Source organism: Numenius arquata, chromosome 15, assembly GCF_964106895.1.
Source record: "Numenius arquata chromosome 15, bNumArq3.hap1.1, whole genome shotgun sequence".
Classification (NCBI taxonomy): Eukaryota; Metazoa; Chordata; class Aves; order Charadriiformes; family Scolopacidae; genus Numenius; species Numenius arquata.
Window position 1 is genome coordinate 5,545,473 of NC_133590.1, and position 22,881 is coordinate 5,568,353.

A 22,881-nucleotide genomic window follows, 5' to 3' on the forward strand; every position below is an offset into this window, starting at 1 on the left:
AATGAATTGCTACGTCGTGGTTTAACCCCAGCTGGCAGCTAGGACCACGCAGCCTCTCCCACAGTTCTCCCCCTTCCCTCAGAAGGGCAGGGAGAAGAGGAAGAAAAGGAGGGGAAAGGGAAATTAAAAAAAAATCTTGTGGGTTGAGATAAAGGCAGTTTAATAGAACAATAACAGAAAAAGAAAAATAACAGCAACAATAATAATAATAATGACACAAGTCACTCTCACCAGCTGGTGAAATGGTACCTTCCTGAGCAGTGATCGCAGATTTCCGCCCCCCCAACCCCAGCCTGAGCATGTCATCTATGGTGCAGAATATTCCACTGGCCATTCCATTGTTCTGTCTATGCTCCTTCTCAGCTTCTAATAGAAGCTGAGGAGTCCTTGAAAAGTACAAACATTGCTTAGCAACAACTAAACCAATATGCATTGTTGACATTCCTTTTACAGCAATCACTAGAAAGAAAATTATCTCTTTCCCAGGTAACACCAGGACACTCTATTAAACAATTTTAAGAAGGCTGGTACTGATCTAAAATATGAGACAAAGAAAAAAAAAAGGAGAGAATATTTTGCAATTTATTTTGTTATATTTCTTATACTTGTTACCAAAAGCAGGACACTGTTAATTTTGTCACACCTTTTTACTCCTGCATCCACTACTTCCTTCTGAATCAAGAAAAAAATGTTTGAGGTAATCTAAAAAAAAAGAGAAATTAAAAAGATGGCATTAAGCAAAAGAAAATTAAAGCTGTGTATCACTTGGGAAAACTCCTAAACATCTATTAGAGTCCACGACTGTTCCAAAGGAACATTTTGTCCGCTATGGTGCTTGGGATAGCTACAACAAGTAATTGAGAACATACTCTAGGAAAGCGCAATGCAGTAGATGGCCTAAATGATCTTTTCCTCAGTTTTTTGATTGAATTTTCATCAATCTATTTACTCAGATGCTAGTGACTGAATGTTGCTTAATTGCTTTGGAAGCATCAGCCAGACTATTCTCCCACTGCCATGGGCTTCTCTAATCATCCTTGTTGGAATAAGAACACTATAGCTGCGGAATACACTTCATAATGAAGAATAACACCATTCTGATTTGCTTAGAGAAAACAAATATTTACATACAAGTGGGACTTCTGTATTTTCGTAATTCATTTGTCAACACTCTGCAGCACTGTATTCCTAAGTTATCATGTGTCACTAATTAAAAAGCTGTAACACTGTACACACACAGTTCTGTAATCAGGTGAAAACAAAACAAAATAATACAGTGAAATCTGCCTCAGGGGGGATCAGTACCCACAGTCCAATTTGATGCTGTAGTATCAGTCTGGGGTTTCTTACTATACACGCATCTAGACTTATGCCATAATTTTGTTTCCTGTTAGTACTTGCACATCTGGACAAGCCAAGCTTGACTTCACGAGCTTTGACTATACTTGGATCATATTTCTCAAAGTCAGGAAAATAAATTCATAGGATTTTCCACAGCAGAAATAGTTCTAAGCACAGAAGTTTCATAGTGTCGTTTTCAAGCTTGAAAATCGTCTGGCTCATTAAGGCCCTACAGAAATATCATCCCAGTAAATGACATGAATTGCTGTTCCATATCTCTCTACAGATGCACCAGCCGCCCGTTCACCTCCGCAGTCTTGGAATCTAATGAATTCCTTGGCTACAGGCTGGTGCACGCAGAACACTCATGCTGACAACAAATTGCTGCCTACAATTTGGCACAACAGGCTTTGTAGCAATCAACAAGCATTAGCATCAATTGGATTGCCATAGCACGAGCCAGTACAGCAAAATCTGGAGACGGGGAAGGCATCAGCTTTAGACTGCAATCAGCTAGCCGAGTCATTGCCTGGTAACTGGGAATTGGAATTTGCATATATTGATGATATTTTGTGCCTGCCTGAAAAAGAACTCAGGTGAAATAGATAATTTACCTATCAAAAAAGAATGGAGCATTTACCAGCAGGGATTGTTTTATCACGGTAAAGCAGTCTATTATCTGGCTCTCACTGACAATGGTTTTACCCTAGCCACCTTTACTGGTTTAAACTGGAATCCTACTTGTATTAGTCAAGTAAGATTGAAAGTTCTTGTCTGCAATTAGAGACAGATACAAATTCATTCCAGAAGTTCTGTATCCCTGTTCAAAGCTCATGGTAAATTCCCTTACCTAAGATTATTTGCAGCACAGGTAATAATCAAAGGAAAAGAAATCCCCTAAGGAAGTTTGTAGTTTGAATACAGACCTGACAAATACGTCATGAAACAACTTTAAATCCAGACAAAATTATTAAAATCCCCCTTTTTTTAAGATACAGAAATAGCCAGTTAAGTCAGATGAGTGACTGCCATGCTCGTACCTTCTAAAGATCAAGAGATGACTTAACACGTAATCACAGGGCTTCCGCAACACTAACAGCTTCACCTTAAGATCGACTGTGCCAGAAACTGAAAATGCTACTTGTGGTTTCCTATGCTGTGCTTCGCAAACTTTTCAGACATTAAATGGGGTGGAATCAAGGTATAGCTGTGATTATAGGCACCTTTGTTCTGCAGTTTCCAAAGCCCTTGGGGAAAAAAATAACTGCAGCCACAGCCATGGAGAAGCCTTGCCACCTTTTCAGTCATTTACCATTACCATTGCCTAATATTGAAGTACGATGCAAGTGTAGATTTGTGTTAAAGGGAAGCTGTGCTTGCTTCCTGGTTCTACAGGATCTGACATGGGATTTCTCTCAGAGAAGGATGGATTCAGCCGCAGTTTGAATTATGGATCTATGAAGGCATATTATAATAACTGCATCACAGTATTTGGATCAAGCTATACCAGCTTATGTTAACAGGGAACTTAAAATCCCCAGAATCCTTCCAGTGCCTTGTAGATATCCAGGCCCCTACAGATGCAGAGATATACTGTAGACTTTGTATAGTGAATCTGCATTTTTCACAAGAATTCAAAATGAACTAAAAACCTCATTCAAAGTGACTACTCGTTAGCTAACCAAGCCTACCGCAATGATAAAGCAAAGTTTGTTAACCCAAGGGTGCAAATGTATGCGTATTTCAGAACTGGCACTTGCATGATCATCTGAACTGATGAGTGGTAACACATGAAGCCAACAGAGTCTAATCACATTCAGTATCTGCCTTCTGCCTCCCCGTGGTTTGTCAGGACAGTTTCTCATGGTGCTTGACTCTGATGTTTTAGCGTAAGAACTAAACCCAGCAGGCAGCTCTGTAATTTAAGTGCCAGACAATAAAAAAAGAGCTAGCCAGACCTTTGCTGATATCATCAGTGAAAGAAATAGACCTGATTCTCAATTGCACTACGGCTCCTTTGTGCCTCTCTGGCTATCCAAAGTCACTAGCATCAGTATCAACAGGCTCATACTTCCCACGAAGGTGTGAGATATGGAAATACTGATAGAAGAAGCCCTCGGTATTAATGACAGTAGGTTCAGAGGGAGGACTGACAGGGAGACACTTAACTCAAAGTTTCTATTAAAGGATCTGGGAGACAGGTAGCTGAAGGATGAACACCACCAAAGATTTCCATCTGTGTCTAGGAGGTGTTTCTAGTGAAGAGATATTGCTGTAATAATGCTCAAACGGCAGGAAGGAACACAATGTAAGGAAACCGGCTAAATTAATGCTTTAATAACACACAAGTAAGGGTGTCATCCATTTACCCAAATCAATTAAATGAAGAAGGACAATCTCGTTTCTAGGCCGTTGCTAGGACAGATTTGCCGAGGGCTTCTGCACGTTTCCACTCCCCCCTATTCCTGAAGCGCTATTGCCCTCTGGCTGTGAGCCTCAGCCCCTGCACGGAGCACAAATACCTGTCGCCTCAGCCCTGTCCCCAGCTAGTTTTGGTTCTAGCCCATGCTAAGAGAGATCTACTGTCAGAAGAGCTCAGGTTCCCAAGGCCAGAGAAACTACAGTCATTTCTAATGTCGCTCAGCTTTGTTGCTGTGTAATACAATAAACAAATGTGCCCTTTTCTCTGAGAAAGGACTACCATGGGCTGAATACAGATTTGAAATGAACCTTAAGTTCTATGATATCACCAGAAGGAAAAAACTTCATAAAATCTTTATGCCTTTAATAATTGGCATTTTTTCCCCAAACTGATAAAACGGCACTCGCAGGATTAACAGCAATAACACTTTTTTTTTCCTACTTTACCTGACCACACATTTTTTTACTCCAAGCTCTGACAAGCTTAGATAATAAAATTTTCTCCATACAAATTCTGTGTTTAAACAGCAAAGAAAATCCTACTCTGACTGGGGCAGGGATGGTTGTCTTCTTTAATTCTGTATACAAGTCCGGGTCCTGTAACCATTGACGTTAATATAAAAAGCCACCCAGTTTATTTCAAGATTGCAAAATCAAATTCAGTCAGCTAAGGGGCTTCCCCCTGCCTGGGGGATATATGTCCCCTTCAATCTCCCTCAATTAGGAGTCCTGCCCAGTGAAAAGAGAAATAGAGCACTGCTGAAATGTCATGAATAAGGATGATGAAAGTGCTTCTTCTTTTTGCAGGAAGGAGCCCACAGAGGACATCCTTCCAGAGCAAGAATTCATTCACCGATTTTCCTCTAAATGCCTCTTTGGACCAACTTCTGCAGGGCGCACGGGCAGTGCAGAGTTCAACCAGGCAGGCACTGAATGCTACCGTGCAGCAGCAGCTTTGCCTTTCTTAGCAAAATAAAACCAGGCTGAGCAATTCAGTAGAGGCAGCAGAATTGCTTTTTCTCTTGTCATCTCTTTTCTCCTTCCTTGATAAACCTCTGTCTCTCATTCCCTGTGGCTTCTCTGGCAAATCTATGTAAAACTATGCTCCTGACTGTATTAAGTAGATAAATAAGTGATGAATATCGCTGGTAAATATTTCTGAACTCGATGCTTAAAGCAATGTTTCAGTCTTTTTCCCTCAGAGGCGGTGGGGAAGGAAGCTGAAATGGATAAAGATGTGAGGACTGAAGGAATAACAAGAGCTGAGAGAGAGAACTGGAGGGGATCACAACAGTCTGCTCTAAACCAAAACTGACTCCATCAGGAGGAAGGCCCTCCTAGGTTAGGAAGGCTTTCTATCAGTCAGCTCAGCACAGAGACCTGCAGTATTTTTGAGAGTATTTTTCCCAGGTTACTTTTAACAAGATGACTTTCACAAAGTCCTAATTCTGCCTCTTCCAACAGATTTGAGGGGTCTTGTTGGTGTATGTGAACTGTGAGAGTCAGTCATACATCCCCAACCATCCAAGCTTTCTCTTAGACATTCTCTCACAACCCAGCAGACCTTCTGGAGAAAGTTTCCTCGAAGTGAACATAAAAGAAATAAAAGCATGTTTCCCCCAGCAAACGTCATGTTGGCACTTCTGTTCTGTACCTAGCAACAAAGTTTTGTAGTAGCAAACCACACTACCAATTTTAATGAAATAAAAACATACATTCTCAGACAAAGAGAAGTTCTGGAAGGAAAGCATATTTTTATCAGAAGTGTTTCATGAGTGTGTGTCCCTTAGGAGTGTTTAACCACTAACAGATTGACTGGGAGTCAATCCCATCAGTTCTTTCCTTGAGCCTGGGCATGCGTTTGCACAGCTCTGTGCTGCGTGCTCTACAAGAGGGTCAAAATCTTCAGGGAATTTCTTTTCTATTCATGTTTTTATTCTGGTTGGCTGCTATCTTTTTTATATTAGTAGAGATATGTTAAATGGTTGAAATCCAGGATTTTTGGGCACCTAAATGGGGAACTATACACAGAACTGAACTACCTTCTGCCTACGAAAGAACTCACTGGAAGATGAGGAAATCATCAGGAAACCACATTCAGAGAATCAATGCTCAAGTACGCTCATCGTTTTTATGGTTTGGTGCAAGAGAATTTACTTTTTTTTGACACATGGAAGTCTCCTGTGATTCTGTGATTTTATATAGAAAAATGAACATAACTACATTTATGGGAGAATGAGAAGGGAAATGCTGTAAATTTCCATGGTCCTGGAGTGAACTCATATAGCAAGAAACAAAACATTTATGAAATGAACCTCTTCAGGTTGCATGCTATAGATTCTGGGTTTAATCAGTAATGTGGCTTAGATCTAGCTCGGTGCGGCACAAAGGGGGTTTATCAGCACTGCCAGAGACCCACCATTTCTCTCTTCTGAGATGCTCAGGACTGTCTGAGTCTTGGAGAAAACAGGTGATAGAGAGATTTCAATAATGCAGTTCCCAGCCTTTTTTGTGCAAATTGCTGTGAGTCAGCAGGAATCTTGAAGTGAAACTAGAAGCTGAACATTTTATCATGCCATTCATAACTCACCAGTGGACTCTATTTCCCGTAGCATAAAGCAGAGAAAAGGCTTCAGAAGATTAACCCAAATCATGAAGGCAGTGTCTGTTGGACACTCTAAAAAATGATGGTCCAGATATAATAAATGATCCAGGAATTCCCTAGATACTTGATTTCCAGAAGCTGATGGCCTACTTTACATATGCGTATATTTACTTTTACATATATATGTATGTATGAAGAATTTATTTTATTTTTTACACACGCTGTATATATCTGCTCTAACATGCTCTGGGCAATCCTGCTTCAGCAGGGGAGTTGGACTAGATGATCTTTATGGTCCTTTCCAACTCTAAAAATTCAGTGAAATTCAGTGAAATCTTACACACTTCTTTCACAGCCACCCCGGTCATTGCTGAAGTTAGATGTGCTAAATGGACCTTTTATCTTAATGCTCCACAGAGCTCAGATGTGACCTGAAAATGGTCTGTTCAGCGTCAATTCTGTGGGAGTTTTAGCAAATTACAGATATCTCTTCCACCTTCCCTTTTTTTTTTTAACATACCTCCACTATGAGGGAGCAACCTATTTGGCCACTTACACGTTTATTAATTTCTACTCTCTTTATTAATTTCTACTCTCTGCAAGCCTCTCTAGTGAGCTCTGCATTGGTGTGGTAAAGAACACACAGTCCTTGTGCTCATTGCTCACCAGTCAAAGTCTGCCTCTGTGCACACACATGGCTCCGAGGTCATAGCCCCAGCGTATTTTCCTTGCATGCATTTCTTCTCTGACTTGCGCTTCCTGTAGATCCTTTTTGCTCCCATGATGCAGGCTTCTCCCTGGAAACAAAACCGAAAATATCTTTCTCTGACGCCCGCCAGGCTATTTGTATCACCCAGTTTTTCCAAGCCTGTGCAATGAGAGCTGGAACTCAAGGGAAGAGGATGGGAAGTCAAATGCCATGTCAGTACGCTGGGGCTAATTAAAGCTACTGAAGCTTTAACTAAAATTAAAACAGCTTTTCCAATACACGGTAAGAAATTATCTGAGGTTACTTATGTATCTGATTCAGTTCTGAATTCGTTCCAAAGCCAATGAGCAATTGATCCAGGCCGGTTTCTCACTTACAGATTAGGTTTCACAGCAACTGAAAACACAGTCTGATCCCTCTGCAATCTGAGAACACAGAGCAGGTCTATTCTTTGGTCTGATCTCTTTGGCAATAATTTTGTTCAGTAGAAATTGGTAATATGTGTATATGTAAATACTTGCCATGGACTGTGAGTTCAGGTTTTACAGGGTTTGACTTGCTATGTGGTTGCTAAAAGTTCCTTGTCATTTCACTTCTATCTTCAGCACCCTGCTAAATATTTCTATCTAGGGAACAAGGCTCAGCCTTGTAATCTCAATGGAAAGCAAATCAAAAGGCAAGAGTCCATAGCAGCCTTCCTAAAATAGTTCTGCAAGCTCCAAAGCCAACATCCTCAAAGATATACTGCAAACTCTTCGGCATTTTTGCTTATGCAAGCACAAGAAAGTAAAGAAAAAAATACAGTGAGGTCTCACTTGTTACCTTTTATGCTGTTAAAATTGCTGTAAGAAATAGAAACTTTTCATGGCTTTGATTTGCCCATGAAACAGAAGGGCCCGAATGGCAACTGGTGTAAAATGCTGTGCCTCCTTGAATTTCAAGGAAGCTGTGCTGATTTTCAACTTCTAAAGATCTAAGTTATAACTGGTATTTTTAGTGTGGAGTTGTGCCTTGTGTGAGCAGCTAGTCTGAGTCAAGCTACTTTCATTTCATATTCATTATTAAATTCTTCCCCAGCAAGATACATACAGAAAGACAACCTTTGATGATATAAATGGGTGTCTCACTTTAGACTTCAGTGGAGCCTGTGGTGTTTAGATAACCACAGAATTTGGGCCATATCTTATTCTAAGCTGATATAACACAGGCTGTTGTGCCAAACTCAGCAGAGCTGGGAAGGTGCCCCAAGGCAGGTGCAGGCACTGTGTGGAGCATGGTACCTTGCTGGGCACTTAAGCAACGGCTCTGGAATGATGCAGCAGCTGCATCCAGGATGTAACAGACAGGGTGTGGGGACCCAACGAACTGGGGAATAAAGTGCCAGACTCCCACAGCAGAAGTACCACTGCTGAGAGAGATGGAACAAGAATGAAACCAAATGAGTAAGAAATGAGGCTAAGAGGGCAAGAATTTGGAGAAACAAGTGTGAATGCAACTAGAAGGGTCTTAAGACACTGGCTCTGAGTATGCGGAAGGATGAAGGAAGAGAAAGGAAGTAAGGAAAGGGAAACTGGATGGGAGATATAATAGTGGAGAAATTTAGGCCTCTTCCAGTGGCAGTGCTTCTGCCCATGTTGCATTCTTCAACTCTGGGTAAGTCTGAGCTAATTGCCTGCATGAAGAATGAAACACAAAAGGCAGTTGTTGATCCTTCAGGGATCACAGAGTGCAATCTAAGGCCAACACACCCATGTAACAAAACAGACCCATACAGTAAGGGACAATCTGATACACCAAACTAACAGGAAAAGACATTTGATCATGCTGAGCTTCAATTGCAGGATCATTAGCTACTTCAGGTCAGATCCCAGTCTCCTTGCTTCTCACCTGGCTATGGAGTTGCCAAGGCCTGTAGTCCTCTTCTGCACATCTCCGATCAAAAATGGACTTGTAGTCTACTTTCACCAGCTGCCACTCTGAGCGGTGGCTGAAATGTCCAAACACTCTACAGAATACATCAGAAAGAGTATACAGTGAGAGCTAGCATCAGGTGGAGTCTGGTAGTTGGAGCTACAGTCACCCACAAATTTAAGATTACACAATTTAATATTAATTACTTCAGGAGTGCCAGTCCTACTGATTTTCACTTGACTGACACAGTGTAAGCAAAACTTAGGCTGTTAAATATCTACGACCCTCTTAAAAACTGCGTGTAGCTTTTATTCCGTGGATCAAGATCCTCCCACTTACATCAATCCCCAAACTGACTAAACACAGAAGACTTTTGACAAAGGGCTGGACACAGTTATACCTATAGGAATTTGATATCTCAATTATAAGCTTTGGGAATCCCTTCCACAGAAATTAAAATCAGAACCTGAAGGGAACATTCTTCATACATCTCTATTAATTCAGGTAAGTTTCCAAGCCACATATTCTGTTTATTACAGGTCAGCCCATTTTTTACAGACAGAAACTGAATTTTCCTCCTGTTTTTCAAATCTGATCTCAGGTAAAATGTCACAGTTTCCGGCAGAGTGAATACAGATTTATGCACCATGCAGAACTCAGCATATCACATCGAAACTAATCATAATTTTTCATGAGTCAGGCTCCAGGCAACATTTTGTCATTCATTTTCATGTCTTCATTTTTCTGTGTCTCAGTTTAAAAAAAAAAAGTAGCAGCAAAACCACAGCTATAATAGTACCCACTATTTTTCTTTTAAATACTCATCTGTCAAGAGTAACTCTGCTTTAAGTAACATTCAATTTGAGGAGTCAGATTTCATGCTGATAAGCTAAGTGATAATGGGTTTACAACTTGCAAGGAACCACATTGTCATTCCCTCAATCACATCACAGATAAACATTGATGATTTAGCAACAGAAGACTGCATACTCCTGGCTTCAGATAGTACTTGGTTTGGTCCCCAACCAGAAATGTTATGTTATAAACAACCCTTGTGAGGTATTTATGGTGCAGTTCCCACCAGCAGCAGCACGATGGCATGCTCACTTACGTCATGATGAGAGTTTCCTCTCCAGGTTCCCCTAAAACTCCATCGACAAACAGTGGGAGGGATGTGAAACTGTACTTGCTCCAAGACCTCCCTTCATCAAAACTTAACCTGGTGGAGAAAGCAGAATTAGTGTCTTCTATCCTTACTCTCCTCCTGCTTTACTTGAAGAGACTCTCTAGTCCCCTACAGCTGCTATGGAGAAGCGGGAAGCAGCTTCTGTTCTTGGATACTGCTTTTTCAGTCCTTTAAATAAATATTTTTTGGGGGGAAGCATCATAAATCAGAGCATTGATCAAGCTTGTTTGACATCATACCACTAACCCATGGACAATACTTAAGAGGTAGAAACTAATAAATTTATGTTAGTGATTAATGCTTTAAGGGCAAAATGTAGCCTAGGATTTTTTAAAAATAAACAACGGATTTTAAGCATCTTATTTTTGGGTGCCAAATATAAGATATTTTAAGGAGGTTATATTTCTGGAGCACCAAGAGCTTTGCCTCTTCTGACCAGCAGTCTTCCCTGCCGTGGGTCTAAGGGAAAGCTTGGAACCACTCACTCGCCACTTCTTAAGACTTGGGTCTGTGCGTTTCACATATTGATATGACGCTGACTGTCATATCAATGTCTGTGGAAGCAAATCATGCATGGACATGGAAGGAAATCATATAAAACAGCACAAAACTATATTCTACTTTCCATACAAACTCAAGAGTGCTAACTAGCGGGGACACTTTTGCCTAATTGGCTATATAACCCTGAATTTATTCAACAAAATTCTGGTTCAAATGTGCTGCCTGCCACATAGAAGACAATTTAATTAATAATTTTGAAAATTATTGAAGAGTACTTTGGGAACTTAATAAGAGACAAAGCCACAATCCAGATACGTATTACATAAATTACCAAACTCAAGAAGCAAAGTTGTGGTAAACCAGGAAAGTTGTGGAAATACGTTAATATTTCAGATCTCTATCTCATTGATAATATCTCAGATCTCTATCTCAGATATTTTCTAGATTGTAGCTATAGAAAACTCTGGATGCAGCCTAACTGCCTACTTCCTGGCATCTGAAAAGACAGCCACAGCAGACATTTAGCACGGGAGTCATTACCACAGATGTCTGATAGGCAGAGATGTGTGTTTCATGGCAACCAGTACTCCACCCTGATCCAGGTACAGAACACTGTGCTCTTCCTCAAAGATCTGGGGAAAAAAAAAAAGAGAAAAAAGGCAAAAAAGCACATATATTTAAGTCTAGTTTCCTTTGTATGAAGAAAATTTCATAGTTCTTTAAGTACGATCATGACAGAAGACAGGTATGTGCTAAGGAAGTTATGGAGAAGAGTATAGAGACAGTTCCTGGGTTTGTTTTTTATTGCTTAAAGCTTGGGGTTTTTTTCCCCAGCTTTTCCAGGTCCTTGTAAAATGCATTCTGTCTCTGCTTGACTGAAAGTTAGAAACATGAATTTTTGCAAGGAACAACAACTTCCCTCCTTTCGACGACAAATTTTAGTTTAAAGAACAACTTCATGTGTTTGCTTTTATTTGGCCCTATCTCACATAAGTGATGTAGATGGAAAAATAAAGGTGGGTCAAATATTGTAAAATAATTAGATTCTTGGAATATCAAATATTTTAAACTATTTTATTTTCCTGTCTTTTTTTTTGTACTAGCTTTCTGCAAACATCTGCTCTCCAGTTTCTACAGCAGCATTTTTCAGTCTGGGAAAGTCACTCTCTCTCTCTCTCTCTCCATGACTTGATATCCCATCCAGAAAATAGGAATAATAGAACTTCCTGTTCCAAAGGTAGTGATGCTTTGTCAACAGGTGGGATTCCACTAAATATTAGGAACTTGATTTAACTTAATCATCCAGTCTCTTTCCACAATTAATGGAGAGATAGCTTTGGAACAGGATGAACTGAATTCTGTCTTTTTCTCCATTAGCTTAAGAGCAAAGCAAAATAATCCGTTTATATGGACACTGAACTCTGGGCAACTCATCTTAGGTGAAATGAGTCCCACACAGAGTAGACCAGTGCGACTGCTGAATCTCTGCAGACTGCAGCTGCTGAGGGAAAATATAATCATGGACAAAGAGAAAAATGGTTTGATCTGTACGAGGGATGTATAAGAATAAAAGGAAACACATTCTCTCCCCCTAGTGTTCATATTTTAATCTGTTCTCTTTGCGACAGGGTTAAACTGAAGTCAAATTGTGTAGAATTATAAAAATAATTTTCTGTTATATGAAGTCTAAAGACTTTTTATTTGAGGATCTCTCTACCTCTTAGAAGGGAACAGACGCTTACCCTTTTGTAAAGATTTGCAACAAGCTACTCTGAACCAAAAGAAACAAAAATGAAGTAACAGTTTGAATCTACTTTTATGACAATTTCCTACGATTACTATTTAAACCTGTGATTCTGGGTCATTTACCTGTCTCCAAGTGTTCCCAGCGTCAGAAGAAACAAACATGCTGATGTCATTGTCTGATAGTTCAGTGCCTATATTACCTGTAAGATGAGCACCGATTAGTGATGCAACACTCTAAGAAACAGTAGAGTTAGCGAATCAGGGGAGTAAATGTTTTTATTACCTTTTGCAATTACAGAACTTCTAGTTTTGGGAAGAGAAAGAGGGGGAAGAAGGGAAGGGAACGACATTCAGTTTGACAAAAATATATATATAAAAGATCCAATCCGTACAGCTCTCCACATCTCTATATGTAAATGAAATGCCCTGATTTGAATCTTACATTCATGGGAGTATAGGACTAGGAGCGATCTTAGTCTTGAAGGCCAGTTTCCATAAAAACATCTGACAAGTGGAAGGGCCATAAGGACTTCCATTTGATAACCTGCATTCCTTCCCAGTACTGGTGGTGTGACACCCCACAAGCCACTCAACATCCTCCACACCCATGACAAATTCAAGATTTTATCAGTGTTTGCACATCACACACAGGCAAACTTTAAATGTTTCATACCTGAAGCTACAATAATACTGGGGGCAGTGTCTCGGCTGGCGATGTTTCCTGAGGTATAGGGATTCTCTGAGACCTTCAGGTGAAGATGGAGGGAGCAATAGGGCTAGGGAGAAAGGGGAAATAAAAGTAAAAAGCAGACACAATATCAAATGCATGCTCCTATTTCTACAGGCTTAGAAATATACAGTGTCTTTCTGTATTAATTCCTAATTGCTGCATTCAGCCACCCTTAGAAAGACACAGCCACTGTCCTGCTTCTGTTGTGAGAGTTTTGCTATCATTTCCAAATGCAACCTGTTCCCACTGGGAAACTGATTCACTAGACTGAAACCCTCTCACAAGGACAAGGTCTTTGAGACTGTACCCACAAAGGAGGCAATACGGCTTGCAAGGGCAGGTAGTGGTAAGGACCACCTAGCTCCCCTGGCTCCTAGCTCTCTTGAGAAGCAAGCAAGGCTGCAGATAGGATGAAGTGACTTTCGTAGCAGCAGTGCCCAAGCTATCTCTACAACAAGAAGCAACGTAGCCTTATCCATGTGGTGCTGAGTCACCACTAATTAGTCATGAGAAACAACTTAATCCATACAGCGTCATACCATTTCTTGACTCTGAGTATTTTTTGACACATGACTCTGTTCTGCACTGCTCTAAGAAGAAATGCCAGGACTGGAAACTGTTAGTTTAAAAGTTTTTTAAAACAATGCTTCATTGCCCCATCTGGATGTGACCTTTGAGATTTCAATACAAATACATCCATGGAAACCTCACCTATTTGTTATTGATTTTGTATGTCAGGTACTCAGAAAAGACAGGAATGGTACAGAATAAATAGCTGAGCAAGAAGGTAAGACAGACAGGCAGATTTCCACAGTTGCCATTACAATCCCCTTGTAGCAATTGCCAAAATCTCTAGTGTGATAATTTCTGAAAACTTCTGATAATTTTTGCCTTCTCTTGGATTTTCAGTATTTTTTTCTTCCAAACGTCATGAAGAGCCCTTCATGAAACATGTTAAGTGAAGGAAGGTGGAAAAATGCTGGCAAGAAAACCTGAAGCAAACTGACCCAATTGAGGGGGACATCACAAAGGAACACAAATACAGCAAAGCCCATGCTTCAGCTTGCATGTCTCTAAGACGAGCAGACGAGGATATGCAGAAGGACCTTCAGGCTCCAAGGAGGCAGGTCTTTCTGTCTAATATCAGCTGCCTAAAGGCTATGTCTGCAGCCCCTAAAATTTTGTAGGCTTCCTCTGCAGGAAACCTATAGCCCCATAGGTCACTGGAGGAAGACCACTGATCCACCCCATCTCAAGGCAGTTGTCCATGACTCTGAAATTAAAATCTCCCTGTGAAGAATAGCAAGGGTTTTTGGCAAAGTTGAATGAGGGTGGTGAGGAGAGATGGAAGTTCTCGCTTATGTGAGACAGGAAAAGGGGACACAGGGTGGTGCAGAAGGGAACACAGCCTGCCAAGTGGAATGTACTGAGCAGCCTAACTCTAACTGACAGCCTTGCGAGGGCAGCCGCTGGAGCAGCCTCAGGGCGCAGGGAGGGAGTGGGAACCAAATCGAGCTGACATGCATGCAGGAAGTGGAAAAGCATTGCAAGAGCGTGAATTCTGTCCTTTTACATTTTTATACGTTGTGAAAAGACTAAATACAGAACATATTTTTAAAACTACCATACTCCAAGCTCACTGCAGCATTTTGAAGACAGTAGCTAATGGCAGCAACTCAGCCAATTCCCCACTCCAACAGAGATTAGACCTCTTAGATCCAAATCTGTGTGCTACCAGAGGATTTCTTTCAAATTTGTCTCATTTCACAGATATAGTACACAGAAATGGAATATATATCTCCAATATTAAAAGCCAGGTCACCTGTCTAAACAGAGAGATGGTATTTTTAGTGGTAGGACTTGGAGTGCAGTAATGCTTACAGTCTCTAGTGACATTTGGGTATGGGACAAAACCCAACCTCTCCACTTGAACCAAACACCTAAAGTTATTGCCCATGGCCATCTCATGTCCTTCCTGTAGCAGCATTCTCTTCTCCATCCCTGACGTACACCTTCTCCATCTATATCCTTATACAGTTCATTGACAGATATTTTTCCAGACTGGTTTGTCTTCCATCATACTGTTGGTCCTTCGTGTTCCTCCTCTAGCTCCCACAGCATAACTCGTATACAGACATCTCAGCTTTGTTTTTCAGAATTTCCATCAATTGTCTTTATCCTTCTTGTTACCAACAGGCTACTGAAATCACTATTATAATCAGAATCACCAATTTTGGGTTCCCTTTCATTACCTAGTACTCAGCTATACTTGGTAGACACCAAGGGACAGACAACTATTGCCACAGAGCATTTACAGCCTAGGTAGAAGATAAAGCACAAGTGACATAGACCATTGCTCTGTTCACTGAGATAGTTCTTACAACCATACTGGAGTTCCATCACTTGCTTTCTAATATTTTCAAGACAGCATTTTTATACTCTCCTCTCAGAAGGCTCATCAGTCCTTAGTGAAATTTCTTATAAATACCTACAAACCCATTCCTTGGCTGTTCTGCAAAGCCCACCTGAACAGTCTCCAGTGGCATGACACAAACAAACCAGCTATTAGTGACTGTCCCTGATTAGGAGTGGGGCAAAGTATTATAACACAAGGATGATGGTAGACACCATTCACAAACCTTGGGGTAGTCACAGCATTTGCTCACCTGCAATAGCAAGGAGCAATGAAGAGAGATAAACACTTCCAGGAGAGATATTCAAAACACCTTACTTAGATGCTTAAATTATTCTGTAGCAGATGGTGTGAACGCCCTCCCTTACATGAAATGGGTCTTTGTCCTGAAATCCTTATAATCCATATAGACAAGACAAACAAAATGTGGGAGGGAATAAACAGATGTCTGTGGAAGAGAGGCACAGAGAAAATAAATGACTTGCCCAAGGTCACACAGGAAATTGGAGATGGGCCTAAAAACTGAATCAAGATCCTCCTGAGATTCAGCCCAGTGTTTTAACCACAAGACCATCCTTGGAAGCTAATTGATTAACTATCCTAGACAGATGCCCATAACTTGAAGACAGAATTGCTCCTCAGTTAACCATTTCACAGCACAAGATAAGTATCAAACAAAACCAGCATCTTTGGGATATAATACCTTGGCAGCTATTTTATGAAGAATAAGTACATTCAGCATAGAAAACAAGTGACATAAACAAGAAAAATAAAGCCCTGGGATTAGATGGATTTCCTTGCTTTCCTCCATCCTCATTATTCAGAGTCATCTCACAAAAAATGCAAAGAAATTATTGGAGCTGCTTTGAAAAAACACCTCGAGCATACTGTCAGTAGAGGGATGGTTCCGTCTGGCTTGCCTTGTGTTCCAACCAGATTCCTTCTTAACCTCTTTAGCTGCCAACTTCGCTCCTATGTACTTATTTCTGCATTAGCTCTGCCTTAGTTTAGTTTTAAAGACCAGATGCACAGAGGACACGGCATAGCACTCGCAGGCTGGGGACAGTCCTGTTACTCTGGGAAAGGGCAAATCCCATTCTGCCAACAAGCTGGAACATACGTCATTGCTGCGTCCCAAGCTAGAGACACTTATGCTGAAAACCAGCATTAGTATTTGCTGTGGAGTAAGGATGTGAGCTAAGCTAGATGTACAATGGACTGTTAAGAATTCACTTAGCAATGCCATAAGGAGAAGCAGGATCATGCCAGGAATAGTCATATGTATAAGGAAAAGGAGCAACTGATGTAAGGAGGTAAAACTTCTGGTGATGCAGGGGTAGACAGAGTATGGCTGAAGAAGTGAGTGGAACTTGTGAACTATTTAAATACTAAAGCTATGGCACATTGACAAGGAACAGAATTGCCTCAGAGCAATTTTCTCCACTTTTTCCCTCAGCAGAATGCCCTTATGGATCCCTGACATTTCCAGGCATGTACATTTCCAGTGCTTTTACTTCAAAAATTTCCCTACCACTCCCAACTCCTGTGGTCTTTTCTCTATCATTTCTTGAATTCTTGTATTCCATATTCTGCCTTCATCTTCCCCCACCTTTAAGTGTGAAGCTCAAATCAAATTTTTAAATAGCTTGGCTCACTCTTGCAAGATAGTTATTTTAATTTGTGGTTTTGGTGCATTTTCTGTACTGCTATCCTCCCATTCTCTTGCAGGCAGACTGCATGTTCCTGTAAAAGATCTAACAAGTCAGTTTAGTTCAGATTTCATCTACCTGCGTTCTTGCAAATTTGCAAATTGACCACCTGAGACCCTGTGTACTCAGCTGATGATTCCTGCTCTACTACCATTCCACTAGCACCAAGGAGTGCTCAGACAACAAAAAAAGGCCTCTTGCCTGTTTTACTTGATGTTAAGGGAAGAGGAAAAATAAATACGGCTCAACATTCCTCTGGCCTTATCATGGGGAAGGGCTGACGTCTGAGTTCCTTCCCATTCTCCTGGAAGGGCAAAGACTGAGCCTCATGGTTTTAGTCCATTGAGGATTTGCCCCCTACCACCCTGAAATCATGGACTGATTCCAACAGATGCCCATGGACTTGAGATGCCTACCCCAGCCCAAGTCACAGAGCATTTAAAGAAGTAGTTGCTTTCCAGTGAAAACAGAGTGACAAGCCTACATCCAACTTGCACAGGAGGAATCAATTCCTAGGGCAACTACATTGTTGCACAGAGAACAAAATAAAAACAAAGCAGTGTTTAAATGGTTTGTGCACCATGGAGCTACAAAGGATGTAAACACAATCCACGGAGAACCAAGAGTTCCTCTGGGGCAGTTCTCGCTGTGTCCTTACAAGCGCCCACATTTCTGCTCCTGCTCATGATCCCTGCCTGGCTTGTTCAAGTTTACCACCCTCAAGGGAATTCCATCTTGTCCAGGCATATCTGGCCTAATTTTAAATGAAATTAACCGTGTTCTCAGGTGCCCATGAGTATAGAAGCAGATACAGTATGAATGGGAAGGCTTCAGGGAGCCATAAACCCTTCTGTCCATAAGAACCATCCAGTCCTGCAATGGCAGCATATTCTTGTATATAAAATACATAGTTCCTGTAAATGACCATTCCATAAGGATTACACAGAGCGGTACCTCTGGCTCATTTATAATCACAATGGCAAGTCAGATGTCTCTCGACCAGTGCATGACAATACCAAGAAAGACCTTTTCTCAGAATTCAAACTTCAAATTTATGGAAAAAGAACAGAGTTTACTTTGATTCTTTTATTTGCCCATGTGGTTTTTATTTCTTCTGCCTTGCCAGACCCCAAAAGTACAACACTATCATAACATATAATAAAAATGTTGGGTTTCTGATAAAATAGGTCATAATTTGAAAAAGTCAAGGTGTGGGGTTTTTTTACCAACTATGTTCACTTGGGTTAAAATTAGATTACAATATATTTGAAACACAAAGGCTTCTACACATACCCCTTCCAAAAAATTCAATTTTTTATGTCTGCAAAGTTTTCTGAATTCCATCTTTCTGGGTTTCACCTTACAGAAAGATTTAATTTAAAAATGCCCTTAGTTACAATTTTTGAAAGTTGGAAAAAGGAAAAAAAAACAAACAAATTTAGTCATGCTCTGAAATAACTCCTCCGTTTGACCCTCAGTCCTCCTTATTTATTTTTTCCAAACCGGAGAGAAAATGAAAGGCTTGCATTTTGGCTCAATCCAAAAATCAATTATTTGAACAGCTTCAAACATCAAGTTATTTATTCTTTGCTCTTGCAATAATGCATGGGGTTCAGTTAAGAGATTAGTGCAGCATTCAGCTACGTACCACACTGCACAAAATATAACGCTGATTCAGATTCTAACAAATTTACAGCCTCAAAATGAGAAACATCATATTATTATTTTTTTTTCTGATGGAAAATAACACGCATAGGATGGCAGGAGGAAGAGCAGACTAAATAGTGCCCCTGATTCTGCTTGGAACCATGTTAGAATTTGTGTAATATAAAAGCTACTGAGAATCTCAAAGGCTGAGGTTCTGAGTATTATCCCACTACTGTGCATAGATTATATACGCTGAAAAATATGTCAAGATCAGTCTAAGTTTTGCAATTTGACAGAGATCTCCAATTCTATTCACACCGCTTGTATTTCACTTTCACTTTTGGAAACTGTTTGCATATAATGATGATGAAAGACTTACCTATATGTTGATCTATATCAATAAGTACAGAGACAGGTACAATATACCCCCAACACATAGCTATACATATATTTGGATGAATACATCGATTCTCGCTTCTGAGCTCAAAGAGAAAATTATAAATATTAATTCTGCCAACAGACTGGCCTGAAAGAAATCAGAGCTCCCCTTTCGTTTAAGCCTGTCTCAAGTGATTAGACCCTGAAAGTTCCTGAGCTACAACAGCTCACTCCTCCCATCTAGTGTCCACAGAATCAACTGCGCAGAAACGACGTCCAGCTTCATCTGCTGTTTACGGGGAGACCATCAGTTGTGCAGAAGGAAGTTGATCTACGATGCTTCCTTTTGTTCCAGAAATTAAATTAAGTTAAATTACAATGTCAGCTCTTTCCATACCATCTGGCACCCCAAGCCTGATGTACTGCACTTTTAAAATGCAGCATTCCTTCCCTGAGTTACACCACATGCAGAGAGGAATTGCCCTCCCCTTCTTGTGTCATCTGGTAGAAATAAAATAAGTTCTGGGATGTTACCACCCCCCAAGTTTCCCCCCAGGTACTTACTAAGAGACAGTGAATAGGGTTTCCTCTCAGATCAGTGTCCGGAGCCTGCAACAAACTCCAGTCTCTCCCTTTATTGTAGGTGATGAAAGTTTTCACTTGGTTGTCGATCTTCTTGTTAGCCAAGAACATTCCCTTTATCCCTGCTACCTAGGAAAAATTGACATGGCTGAAAAATAGATCAAGATGATGCAGGTGGTGTGCATGTGTCTCTTTTGCTCTGTCAAACCCAACAGGGATCTGGTGGCTGTCAGTGTGGTACACGTCAGGGCAACAATTGCCAAGGAGCATCAAAGGAAGGCAAATTGAGTCAGTGGGGACAAGATAAGACCATCACAGGTGGAAAGGTGACAAATGGAAAAGAATCAGCATGGGAACATGGAAAGATATCAACAGTATTATCTGTAAAGTGACAATCTCTCGACTGTAGGCATCCTTCCCCCTGAAAGAGGAAATATGTACAGGCCAATTATTTGTCTCTTACACTGCAGTAGCAGGAAACAGCAGCATTTTGGCCTTGCAAAGAAAAAGGCAACACACACATAAACTTGCAGTTCAGAGCTTCTATTCTCATACAGCCTGCTTAAGACATTTCATCTAAGGATCCCAATGTGTTTCATAGTTATCAGTTTTTCAACAGGATAACTTGGGGCACAGAGATATTTTTATTACAGTTTTGTATTTTGAGGAAAACAAAGCACTGGTGACTCAAGCAAGGCTGCCCAGAATTATAGTTACAGAGCTAGAAATGAGATTCTAATCCTTTTATTTTTCCTGGTGTTTTACCCAACAGCTTTACTCCATAGACCTGCAGCAGGATTTTGTAAAGATGTGATGCTAACAGGCTCACATTGGAACCAAGCCCAAAAGTGTCTTAGTGGGGAGAAAAAAAGTCAACCTCGAACCACAACTCACACTGCAGAATGTTCCCATCTTCTCAGCACACTGAAAATCAATAGCCCAATAGCTGCTGCAGCTTGCGAATGAATTTGTTAGGCTGTCACTCTGCAATCTGAGTGCTGCAATAAAAAGGGAAGCGAAATTGGGAGAACGGAGGAGGAAAGTGAGAAATCTTTTGGTTTCCAGCAAATCTGTTCAGTCATCCAGCTCATCTTTTCTTACGATGCAGAACTAGTACAAAGAATCATTCATCAATACTTTATTCATAGAGATTATTACTTAAATGGCATCACATGGCAAATGGTTACACAGCAGATTCAGAGTTTGTTCCAGCTCAACTGATTTAATTATGTGGCTGGATTTGGATGTTACAGCTCCCAGTGAGTAGATCCTTATCGCGCTTGTAGCCACATGCTGTGGGACTACTGGTGTACAGTGCACTGGTACAGTACACTGGTGTACTTAGTCATTCTGAATAGCACTTTCCTGCTTGAGCAACAGCACTGAATTTCATTTGAAGTTACATAAAGACTTAGACATGACTTGCAATAATGGGTGATAATCTTTAAATTAAGAAGTTAACTAATTTATTGTTGATACAAGCGTAAAAAGATAGTATTTTCAATTTCTTAGCTGAGTTGTTTGGATTCACCCAACTAAGTATTCAGGATTTCTTTGTTGTAGTAGAAAGGCACCCTGAAAAGATAAGGGTACCCTGTCTCCCTGTGATAGTGCATGAATAGAGAGGGCTGGAAAAATAACATAGTTCTGCCTTTACTGCTAGAGGCCAGAGCCTATAGCTCCATTTGTACTTTTCTTTGTTGTTGTCCTGAAATAGTTGTATTATATAGTCCCTGTGAAATGCTGGCTGTAAATGATTAAAGAGCATTTTATATATCAGGTGATAAATGTGTTCTGAAATCCTGTGAGTTTTTCTTTTTATGATTCTAGTCATGGGCTGGGACTCAGAATCCTTTCCTGAGAAAGCAAAGTATAAGTTATACTGTCAGGCTTGGACAGCTTTATCTTAAAAAAAGACCGCACACACTATACATGTTTGTGTGCTCCCGATAGGAGATACACCTATTGCAAACACACAACCACGACACACACAATGATCTGTTCATCCCTGCTCTTCATACAATCATAAGAAAGAAAGACTCATGCAAGTAGGCGCACAACCAGCAGTGGTCAGAGAGAGAAGCGCTCCATCAGCTCCCACACAGGCACTGTAGACAATCCCCACCGCCCTGCATGCTTGTGTGCAGATGCAAACGGAGACTACAGCTTTAGAAAGATTCATACAAGACACTTGAACGCACCACTCAAAACACATTCTTCACTCCTCATCACTGACTTCATACGACAAACACATACTTCCCAACCAAGATGCATACTGCTAAAAAAATAAGTCCCGGAGTGATAGGCATATATACCATAGCTATAGACACATCTCCTCATAGTCTGTTATCACTTCAGGCATGGATTCCTTGCTGCAGGATTGTCTTGCTGCAGACAAGTCCACTTACAGAGCCAAGAAGAGCCGTATCACATCACTGGAGAGGTGCAGGAATGCAGGAACTAGAAGGCCACTCAGACCCCTTGGGCAGTCATACTTGGTCTAGGAGATAGTCTCTAGGACAGCCCTTCTGTGACTGCAGACCCACTGAATGATGAGTCTGGTGTGCTGCTGATGAAGTGGCACTGGAAGGTGGTAGAGAGAAGAGCTATTCTCATACCCTGCCCTGTCCAACATGCAGAAGGGAGAATAGTGTCCCTCTAGGGGGATCCCATCCTCTACAAGGTCCAGCAGCAGAAGAGCCCACACACTGAAATCACAACCTTGAAGAGAAAGGCTCCTGATGACTTACAAGAGAAGAGAAGGGAGAACATGATGAGGCACCATGAAAGAACTGCTATTTTCTCTTCACGCCCAATGCAATTCGCCATTGAGCAGCATCAAGCAGATTTATCCTTGATGTAGAATCAGTTTAGGAATCTACACACACAAACACATCCACTACAATGCATTCTAACACCTAAAAAACATACAGACAGACACCTGCACATTAAACAGGTCTTTCAAACAATCTTGCTTTTCTAAATATGCCACTGTCACCACA

General features: G+C 40.8%; 1 protein-coding gene across 1 annotated transcript in view; it reads right to left on the reverse strand.

The window, feature by feature from the left end:
• LOC141472229 (VPS10 domain-containing receptor SorCS1-like) overlaps positions 1-22,881 on the reverse strand; it is a 305,706-nt gene that overhangs the window by 44,334 nt on the left and 238,491 nt on the right. Inside the window, exons 10-16 of the mRNA XM_074159099.1 lie at positions 19,862-20,008; positions 13,094-13,196; positions 12,544-12,620; positions 11,215-11,306; positions 10,099-10,206; positions 8,964-9,081; positions 7,034-7,164 (exon numbers count right to left, since the gene is read on the reverse strand). Coding sequence (XP_074015200.1) covers positions 7,034-7,164; positions 8,964-9,081; positions 10,099-10,206; positions 11,215-11,306; positions 12,544-12,620; positions 13,094-13,196; positions 19,862-20,008 — 776 coding nt within the window. The remainder of the gene's footprint in view (positions 1-7,033; positions 7,165-8,963; positions 9,082-10,098; positions 10,207-11,214; positions 11,307-12,543; positions 12,621-13,093; positions 13,197-19,861; positions 20,009-22,881) is intronic.